Source organism: Elgaria multicarinata, chromosome 9 (assembly GCF_023053635.1).
Source record: "Elgaria multicarinata webbii isolate HBS135686 ecotype San Diego chromosome 9, rElgMul1.1.pri, whole genome shotgun sequence".
Lineage (NCBI taxonomy): Eukaryota > Metazoa > Chordata > Lepidosauria > Squamata > Anguidae > Elgaria > Elgaria multicarinata.
In genome coordinates this window covers 38780410-38791435 of record NC_086179.1, presented here as the reverse complement: position 1 = coordinate 38791435, position 11026 = coordinate 38780410, and the positions used below count along the sequence as shown (strand labels likewise).

At 45.8% G+C, this 11026-nt stretch overlaps 1 protein-coding gene across 2 annotated transcripts in view; it reads left to right on the top strand.

The window, feature by feature from the left end:
- Positions 1-1646: 1646 nt before the first annotated feature.
- LUC7L2 (LUC7 like 2, pre-mRNA splicing factor) overlaps positions 1647-11026 on the top strand; it is a 28017-nt gene continuing 18637 nt past the window's right edge. Inside the window, exon 1 of one of the 2 annotated variants that reach the window (XM_063133642.1) lies at positions 1647-1984. Coding sequence is in view for 1 of the 2 variants with exons in the window: in XM_063133641.1 (XP_062989711.1) it covers positions 1924-1984 (61 nt within the window). In the remaining variant the exon portion in view is untranslated. The remainder of the gene's footprint in view (positions 1985-11026) is intronic. The other variant, XM_063133641.1, reaches the window with a different exon arrangement.

The following is an 11026-nucleotide window of genomic DNA, read 5'->3' as shown; positions in this document are numbered from 1 at the left end:
ACAGTTGCCCTGGAATTGCAAAAGTCAAGGGAAAGATTTCTCTACCCCATCCATTGGCCTAAGGAACAATAATTTTATTTAAGCAAGATCAGCAGCAAGGGAAGGTCAGCCTGGCCCAAAGGGCATTTAAATATCTGCTTATAGTTCATCATCTTGTTCCAGACTTGTTGAAAAACTGATCACCCTCCTCTTCCTTTTCCATCCACTATTCTGCCCTTGTGTGTCTTGTCCTTTTAGTTTGTATGCCTGGTGACAGGGCCTCTCTTGCTGTGAGCCACTTTGGGAGACAGTTGATTGTCTGGAAAAAATGGAATAACAATGCAATAAATCAATAAATTAATTTGCATGGGGTTGTATGGCAGTCACTTTCTCAAAAACCTTACCCAAAGAAAAGGGATATTTGCAATAATGGTGATCCTTGGGGTCCAAAGAGGATTTATTAAAGTGCAGTCTTGCAAATGCTTCTTTCAAGACTAGATGTTAACAGCTAAGAAGGTCAAGTGGCCATACTCCACCAAGCACCTTGTCTTCCATATCTTCAGGGTGCACCAACAGAAAGTCATCTAAAATAAGATCAGTTGGTATTTGGACACATACCAAGAAAATAGATATGGTGATCGATAGTTATAAATAACATCAGTAGACAATATTGTTGCTTAAAATTGTTACAACATAAAATAGAAAGAGTAACAAAAGGCTAATACGATAAAAACATAGGGTTGGGTGGAGACTTTGTCACACTTAGAGTAAGTCTATTAAAATAAGAGACCCACAGAAGGGTCTTTGATGAGGATCATAGTACCAAGGCAAGTTCATGTGGGGTGGGTGGAGAATAAGGCTCTTGAAGGATCCTGGTCCCAACCCGCTTTCTCAAGGTAAAAATCAGCACCAGGAGCCAGAGCGCCTATTTTAAGGCTGGCAAAATGTATTTCGGACCCCGGATCCTAGTTAGCAACCAAGCTGCCCTAATTTTATGTGAACTACATGTAAACCGTCTTCAAGGACAGCTCAGCCCCACTTTGCAACAATCTAACCCTTACTTGAAGTCCGGGGTTTGAGTTCGGATGACACAATGATCAACGGCGAGGGATAATAGGAACAAAATGGAAATCAACCGTTGATTAGCGTGCCGTCCGAATTCAGCCAGTAAGTCTTGCGTAAACAGTATTAGGAGGATTGCGCTGCAAAGCTACGAAAAGGAGAACATATGCAAGTCCCCCCACCCCTTTTATGCGTCACAAAATGGGGAGTAAACCCCACTGAATTCAGGGGAACTTCCTTCCCTTCCCTAAATTCTGACAACAGATTGGAAACAAAAAGTTCTTCTGGAAGTTTCAATAGGCAGAGCGATAAATAGACTGGATTGTTGGGGGAGGGCGCGATGGTGAATTATTTTCTATGAATTCGACAATGGTAGACCAATGACGCTCATCCAATTCAAAGGAGCTACGTCACAGAAAGAAGCAACGAACTGATCCTCCAAAGAGCTCAAGCACCAATAGGCAAAGCCGGAACGCCTGACGCTACGGGCTGGTGGCCCATTCTGTTTAGCCAATGAGAGGGGTGGTGATCGTCAGGGAAGGCGGGAGATGGGGGGGCGCGCGCACGCACGGATGTCCGTTACCGCCAGGCAGCGGGCGCGCGCCTAGTGAGGCAGGCGTGAAGGGGGCGAGCGCGCGAGGGGACTCGCGGTCCTGAGATAGCGACGGGCACGAGGCGGTTATCCACTTTCCTTTTCGGCAAGAACGGAAGCCGGCGGCGCCATTGTACCTGCTCCGTCCTCAGGGAGCGAGAAAGAGCCATTCCGACTGAGCTCGCCCCTGAGAGAAGCGACCGCGGCGTCGGGTTCGACATCCTCTAGGCCGCGGTGGGCGGGGCTTACTCGGACTTGGCCGGCCCTCCCGGGCCCCGCGCGCTTTCAGGATGTCGGCACAGGCCCAAATGCGCGCGATGCTGGATCAGCTCATGGGCACCTCCCGGGACGGTAAGAAGTGTTGCCTGCTGTCAGGCTCGGAGAAGGCGGGGACGTGTCTCGCCGGGGGAGGAGCAGGGGGAGAGAAAAAGCAGAAGCAGGAAAGGCCTAGTGCGATGATGATTGGCAGCGCCTGCGCCTCGGCTCTTTCCTCCTCCCCGCTAGGGGCGGGTTCCAGGCAGGGGGGGAGAGAGGCCCCCGCGTTCGGGTGGGCGATGGTCGGGGGCTCTGTGGATGCCGGCGCAGGTGGGGCAGGAGAGCGCCGCTGGGTTCTACTGGATGAAGGCGCGGGGGCGGGATACCGCTTCCTACGGCAAAGGGGAGGCGTCTCTTTCGTCCGCAACGCGCGAAGGTGAGATTTTGAGGTGACACTGGAGTAACTAAAGCATCTGGACGTAGTTAACATCAAAATGTGCATTGCCCCATTTTTCAGTTCATCTTGACTCAGTGAAACAGCAGTTCGCCTTATTCTGACTGGAAGGGCTGTTTTGAGGGCTGGGGGTGGGTGGGAGGAGAAGCCTGAGCTCGTTATGGCCACTCTACAAAACTGATGTGTAGTACGTGTTGTGGTTTTTTTTTATGGCCATTCTACTGGGAATCTGACCCAAACCAGCATTTCAAGTTAATGCTATGCAACTAACATTGCAAAGAAGTAGCTGTAGACATTTTGGCGTAATTCTGGTATAATCGGTAGCTGATTGAATTTGTTGTGTGAAAGCATTCTTATGTTCTGAGAATTGTTTGTGTTTTAGAACATTGGAGTAATTTTCTTTTTGCCCTTTTAATTTTTCTTTGAAAAATGAATGATTTAATTGGAATTAAAACCCATATAAGAATAAGCTTTCACAAGGGGCCATTCTGACAATATGTCTCAATAAAGCTACAACAGGTAAGCATATGTTCTGATGTCTCATTCATGCTTCTGAATAAAATTCAAAATAATTTCATCCATTAGCTATATTTTCTTTATTAATCAGATTTATATACTGCTTTCCACAAAGTTTCATAGTGGTGAATATAATTTTAGTTTTTATTGTGGATTCTGTTTTGCCGATACAATTAAAAAGATGTATTGGGAAGGTCAGAAATGTTGAATGAATGTGTGCTGCTACATGAAAAAGCTAGATACTTGTACATAAAAAGTTCAAATAAGAGGCTTTACAGCCACTTGCAGTTTGCTTCATCTGTGAAGTGATCTTATGGGCTTTCCATACAACCTAAACTAAGAAGCAGATCTAAGTTAATGTGTTCTTCTACTTGGGGGATGATGATAGAATTCTCCCTCTTCTATCTTTCTAAAATATGCTCATATCCCCCTCAGCAATTCATTTTTCTTGGTATAGTATCATATCATAACCACTCAGATTCAGTTGATCCACGGTAATATATGAACATTTTCTGGCAGTGTGGCTGTTTAGGTAGTTCTCACCCCCTCTTTAACTTTTTGTGATTGTGTTTTTTTTTCTGTTTGTATCGTCTTTGATTTTGTTCTGATCACTTCAGCTCTTCCTTTTACCAAAGGGGGCGGGGGGGGATGATGATAATAATATTACTGAATTATAGTGAGAAAGTTTAAACAATATACGTGGTTAGTAATAAAATGAAATTCAGTGTTCAGAGAATACCTCCATTTTTAAAAAAAATCTTTCATGCAAACATTATTTAGGGCAAAGTATGTCTACGGTTTTGTTTAAATGCTATATAGACAGTTAATTGTGTTTAGTACCAGGACTGACTGACACAAAAATGCAGTAAAAAGATAGAGGGTTGGATCCAATGGTGCCCTTGCAGAATTAGCCCAAGCCAGGCATGCCTATCCCTTCCAGAAATGAGCATTTCCACTTGTTAAGGTGCTTGTTCCCAGAAGCGCTGCACCATGGCTGCCAGTGGTGGGAAGTGCGCTTGCACTGGTGGTGATGAGCCTGGGCTGCCCATGCAAGGGCACCATTGGATGCTGACCCGATATTCTATCACTAAGCCTGCAGTCCTAATCCCAAGAGGAAGCCCTATTGAATTTAGTAGGACTTATTTCTGTGTAATCAAAGATGTATTGCACAGTAAAATAAGGTTTTCTGGTGTCTTGTGTTTTTGGGCCAGTTTACATTTAAATCCTTAAAAGTTCATGCCAAACTAAAATTCTTCTTTTGTTTCACAATTTTGTTCTTGTATAACAGGTGTTAAGAAAACTGATAAACAAAGAGACTTGCTGCTTGAATTGCTTAATTTATGGGATCCTGATTGATCTGGTTCCCGCCTAAGCTTAGGTTCCAGGGTGATGAAAATGATACAGATCACAAATGGATCAGTTTAACAGTTTATTGAAAACACAAAAGATGATATATGGAGGTAGAAAGAATAAACAAAGAAAGCTTACCCCCCTTCAGGGTACAAAGTAGTTGTCCACTAGTTGTATGACATATGGAATGCTTCTCCTTGGGGTTGAAGCAGATTCTTCAGGCTTGTTCACGACTCCTTTGTTTATTTATTAATTAATTTATTTAGAATATTTATATACTGCTCCCCATTGAAAAATTTCAGAGCAGTGTACAAGATAAAATGAAAATAAAAACAGAATAAAACAGTTAAAACAAAATTTAAAAGAAGCAAAAACAGAGATTCAAAGCTGCATATTAAAGAAAGGCTTCTTGGAATAAAGATGTTTTTAGGAAGCGCCAAAAGGAGTACAAGGTTGGCGCTTGCCTGATCTCCAGAGGCAGGGAATTCCGCAGGAGGGGAGCCACCATACTGAAGGCTTTTCCCCTGGTGGACTCCAATCGGAGGATGGATCTATGTGGAACCACCAGGAGCAGGCCCTCGGATGACCTCAGTGACCGGGCACGTTGGTAAGGGAGAAGGTGCTCTCTCAGGTCCCAAGTTGTTCAGGGCTTTGTACACAAGTACAAGAACCTTAAACCTGGCCCGGTAGCGAATAGGCAGCCAGTGCAGTTCCCTCAGCAGAGGAGTTACATGCTGGAGATGGCCACTCCAGACAACAGCCGAGCTGCAGCATTCTGCACTAGCTCTAGCTTCCGGAGCAACTTCAAGGGTAGCCCCACATAAGTGCGTTGCAGTAATCCAATCTTGAGGTTACCAGTGCCTGTACCACCGTGGCCAAGCTATCCCTGTTCAGAAGAGGCCGTAGTTGGTGAACCAACCGAAGATGGTAAAGGCACTCCAAGCCGTGGCAGCTACTCGAGCCTCCAACGACAGAAATGGGTCTAAGAGTACCCCCAAACTACGAACCTGTTCTTTCAGAGGCAGTGCAGCCCCATCCAGAACAGGCAATGAGCCTGTCTCCCAGACTCGGGAACCACTCACCCACAGGGCTTCTGTCTTGCCAGGATTCAGTCTCAGTTTATTGGCCCTCATCCAGCCCATTACTGAGTCTAGGCACTGGTCCAGGACCTGCACAGCCTCACCTGATTCAGTTGTCACAGGGAGATAGAGCTGCGTGTCATCAGCGTATTGATGGCATTTAGCTTCAAATCCCCTAATGACTGCTCCCAACGGCTTCATATAGATGTTAAATAATGTTGGGGTCAAGATGGTGCCCTGCGACACTCCATAGCTCAATTGCCAAGAGGCCAAGAACTGGTCACCCAATGCTACTCTCTGAAAACGACCCCGTAGGTAGGACTGGAACCACTGTAACACAGTGCCTCCGATGCCCATCCCACAGAGTCGATCCAGGAGGATACCATAGTCGATGGTATCAAAAGCTGACAAGAGATCGAGCAGGATTAACAGGATTGCATTCCCCCTGTCGCTCTCTCGATAAAGGTCATCCATCAGGGCGACGAAGGCCAATTCCGTCCTGTAACCAGATCTGAACCCAGACTGGAATGGGTCTAGATAATCAGTATCCTCCAAGAGTGCCTGCAGTTGCTCTGCCACAACCCTCTCAAGTACCTTCCCTAAAAAGGGAGTGTTTGCAACTGGGCGGTAGTTGCCTAATACCATCGGGTCCAGGGTAGGCTTCTTCAGGAGCGGTTGAACTACTGCCTCCTTAAGGACAGCAGGGACCACCCCTTCCCGGAGGGAAGCATTTATCACCCCCTGAACCCATCCAGTCAAACCCCCTCGGCTTGCTTTTATAAGCCAGGAGGGACAGGGATCAAGAGGGCAAGTGGTCGATCGCATTGCTGCAAGCACCGTGTCCACATCATCAGGCCGCAATAACTGGAACTGATCCCACAAAATCGGGCAGATGGTGGCATGGGACACCTGAACTGGAGCTGCACTAACAACAACGTCAAGCTCGCTGCGGAGAGAAGCGATCTTGTCTTCAAAGTGTGATGCAAAAAGGTCACAGCGGGTCCTCAACGAGGCCAGGGCCCCATTTGCTGGGGAAGATGTTAGCAGCCCCTGGACCACCCGGAAGAGCTCCGCTGGACGGCTACTCAAGGATGCAATGGAGGCAGCAAAATAAGCCTTCTTTGCTGCCCGCAATGCCACGCAATAGGCACGATTATGCGCTCTACAGCGTGCTTGGTCATCTTCGCTTTGAGTCTTGTGCCATTTACGCTCAAGCCAACGTCCAGCCTGTTTCATTGACCGCAACTCCTTAGTATACCAAGGAGCAGAGCGGGCTCTACAGGACTGGAGAGAGCACTCAGGTGCAATCAAGTCGATGGCCCTCCGCATCTCACCGTTCCATAGTGAGGCTAGGGCCTCGGCTGGATCACCAGCTCTCTCCACTGGAAAATCCCCAAGAGCATTCAGAAATCCATTGGATTCCATCAGTCTCCTGGGGCTGACCATCCGAATGGGTCCCTCACCCTTGAAGGAGGGTAGTAATGCCGTGAGTTCAAATCTCACCAGGAAATGGTCCGACCATCACAATGGGGTTACTTGGAAAAACCAACCCCCCCAATCTTCAGACTATCCATCTCACAGCTTGGAGCAAAAACCAAATCAAGGGTATGCCCTGCTTTATGTGTTGGGCCAATGATAAACTGAGACAGCCCCATAGTTGTCATGGAGGCCATAAAGTCCCGAGCCGGAGCCCCAGAGACAGCCTCAGCATGAAAGTTGAAGTCGCCCAGAACCACCGTTCTGGGTTCCTCCAACACCACACTCGAGACTGCCTCTGCCAGCTCGGTCAGGGAGGATGCCGGGCAGCAGGGTGGGCGGTATACCAGCAGCATCCCCAATCTGTCTCTATGGCCCAACACCAGGTGCAAACCCTCAAGGCCCGCTCCAAGATGGAGTGGTTTCCTGGTGATAGAGATGGAAGATCTATGAATCACGTCGACTCCCCCACCCCGTCCCTCCAGTCTATGTTGGTGCTGCACTGAGTACCCAGATGGGTAGAGCTGAGTCAGATCAACCCCACCCAGCTCAGTAATGCACACCAGGTCAGCCCTCTCATCCAGGATTAAATCATGAATAAGAGAGGTCTTATTGCGGACTGACCTGGCATTGAAGAGTAGCACCACAAGGAAGAAGGGCTCAGTGGATGAGCTACCAGGTACGTGAGAGATAGAGGAGGAGGGTAGAAGGGGAACAGTGTGAAGACACCTTGTTCTCAAGGTTATGTATATCTTTCAGACATTTTGCCCTACCCTGGGAACGTGATGATCTGTTTTCTTTAGGAAGCCAAAACTTTCCTAAGCAAAGGGAAGAAGGCTCCCAGGTTAAGGAATGAAGTAGTGCACAACACCCTTATCACTGAGAGTAGAGGCAAAAGATATGAAGCTACAGCTGCCTAGCACTAATTGGTGGGGTGAGGGCTTTGCTATTGAAGAGGCCTCTTTCAGCTACCTACATTTGACTATACTGACTTCTATTTATGCATAATATGATAATAAATGTGTGTATATTGGATATTGATATAGATTTGTATAATACTGCACAGACATGTGAGAACTCACTAAGCCTCCTCGCCATTTCTTCTGGTCAAAACCACTACACCTGTTTCACATGTAATGCCAGTTCATGGGTTAACAACCCATGAATTGGCAGGGGCATGTGGGAGTGAGCACTGCCTCCCGCTGCTTAACATTTCCGTTTTGCATCTACTTTCTGAAACAACCCATTCTTAGATAGTTGGTCATAATGTCTGAACCTGGCACTCTGGGTTGTGTAACCTTCCACAACCCAGAGGACAGGTTTCGGATGTCACAACTGACAATGGCTTGTTTCTGAAGTGGTGAGCAGGCAGGAGGCAGTTTGCTTGTGCTCAGCCCCAACAGCCCATAGATTGTCCTTATGTGCAAACTGGGCCAGAGTGTAGATTGGGCTCAAAGTTCCTTAGGACTGTTTCAGCTCAATATAACTTTAGCAAATGCAGTAGAAAGATAACTAAGGCTGTACTCCTACTCTGATTTAGGAGTGAGCCCTACTTATTTTTGAAATGGGAAAGGTATGGATATGAAATACGTTTAATAGTACTCTTGATACAGGTGTCTGTCTCTCTTCTCCATACAATTAGCTGGAAAAGAGCTAAATGATAGGCCTATTTGGATTTGGCTAGTTGTTTTCTTGGTCTGGGGTTAACAATCCTCACATAACCCACACTCGCTGGGATCCAATGACATGACAAGCAAGGATTAGATATAGAAAATGGCAGCCACATATGTTCAGCTTCTCTGTGGGCTAAATAACCCACAGTGGGCTGTTGTGTTATATGAACAAATGTTTTGCATGTGTATTCAGAAGGACAGTTGTACTTGATATTACTTACTCCTTCATTGGTGTGGTTAGGATTGTAGCCTTAGTTAAATCCAATTCCGAACATGTTCTCTGTTTTAAATCATTTAGTTTAATATTTCAAAAATATCCTGCTTTAAAACTTGATTAAAAATTTCAAAGTAGTGTACAATGAATATCAATAAACCAGTTTAGATGATAAAAAATTAAATAACACCAGCTATAACAGTAATAGATCAGTTTGTATAAAAGTTATCAGAAGCTGTAAATAATTGTTCATAAAAAGGTGTGGGCAAACAAAAGATACTAGCCTTCCAGCTAAAACTTAACAAAGACAGTTCATGGGGACCTGTTCTACAATCTGAGTGCCACCAATGAAAACATCCTTTCCTTGGTTGCCATCTTCCCCATCTCTGAAGGCCTCTGAAGTGGATCTTAATATCCAAGCAGATTCATATGGGAGTAGGTAGTCTTTCAGATACCTAGGGTCCCAAGCTTAAAGTTTAAAAAGCAGCACTCTGATTTGTGCCTGGAAACAAATAGAAAGCCAGTGGAGCTGTTTCAGCACTGTTGAAATGTGTTCCCTGCAGGTAGGATCAATCGGTAACTTAACTGGTGCAATTTGAGTAATCTTCAAAGACAGTCCAACATACAGTGCATTGAATAATCTAGGCTGGAAATTACCAGGGCATGGACAATAGCAGATCTGTTTGGGAGATGACAGATCTGTCACATCTGCTTAAGTTAGTGGAAGATGTTTCATATCACTAATGCTACCTGGGCATTTAAAGTCAGAGCCAGAGTCTCCAAGCTCCAGTGGTAAGTTATATTACCATGATCAAATAATTCAAGAAATTAACATAGTCATGCAAATTGGTTGATTTCTATGACTGATCGACCAGGACATTAACAGAATCGCCTGCCGAGGCAACAGGAAAATCCCCAAGAGCCATCAGGAAACCATTCGGATCCAGCAGCCTCCTGGCGTGGGCCATCTTAATCGGTCCTTCACCCCTGCAGAGGTTCTGAGTGCCAGCAAGTCTAAACCCCACCAGGTAGTGATTTGTCCATGACAACAGAGTTCCTCCACTATCAAATCCCCATCACCCCATCCTGCACAGAAAACAAGGTCCAAAGTGTACCCAGCAGCATGGTTGGGGCCAGATACTATTTGGGACAGACCCATGGTTGTCATGGCGGACATGAAGTCCTGAGCCACTCCCGACAGGGCAGCCTCAGCATGGATGTTAAAATCCCCCAGTACAACAAGCTGAGGGGACTCCAACACCAACCCCGAGACTGCCCTGGCTAGCTCAGGAAGGGAGAACGTTGAGCAGCAGGGTGGACGGTACACCAACAGAATCCACCTTCGGGTACACACATTTGAACCCCGCAGATTGTGGGACAGGACACATGGTCAGGGGGATGGAATCCCTATAGACCACTGCCACTCCACCTCCCTGCCCCCCAGGCCTTGCCTGCTGCTGGACTGAGAATCCTGGTGGGCAAAGCTGAGAGAGATTAACTCCCCCAGCTTCATCCAACTATGTCTCTGTGATACAAGCCAGGTCAGCATGCTCATGCAGGGTCAAGTCCTGGATAGGAGTTGTTTTCCCATTCACTGACCTGGCATTCACCAGCAGCAATTTCAACCCAGGGGGTCTGTTGCCAAGGCCATCCAAGTTATTTGAATTGGAGGAAAGTTTGGGAACAACCAACACCCTGTTGTTTGCACCCTCTCTTATTAAGATGCAATTTTCTCCTCTCTCTGTATCTCCCTCTGCCCTGTATAACTCTGATGGCTGCTCCTACACTCCCATGTAGGAAGTGCCACAGGGCACCCTTTATACCACAGGGTTTGGAGACGTGATGTTAAAGTTTCATATGTATGTATCTAACACAGCTAGCACTGCTGAGGTTTGGCAGCATATTAAAGCTATGTGAAAAAATGGCTTGATCCTGAGGAGTTGGTCTGCTACCTTATTTTCACATTTGAGCCCTTATTATAATGCCAGTTGCATTTTGCATAGTTCTAACTGTAAAATGTATGGTTGGTATCAAAGTATTCTAGAACAACCCTTCTAAATATAGTTTCAGCAGTCGGTATGTTCTTGGGACCCAAAATTGGCTTACAATGGTAAGCATCTACCCACCGCCAAGCATGGTGGATAAAAATAATGGTGGTGTGTTTTTTTTAAAAAAACAGATTTTTAAAATTAAAAACAGATTTTTTTCTTTAAAAATCTCTTACAAACAGTAAAGTTACTTTAAAAAAATATCAGTTACAATTAAATTTCATTATAAACTTGCTAAGCCTCCATTTCATAGTGTCATAAAAATGAATAGCTCTGTCATACACATTGGTAGAAAATTTAGTCAAGTATGGGCATTCATTTTAGTTTT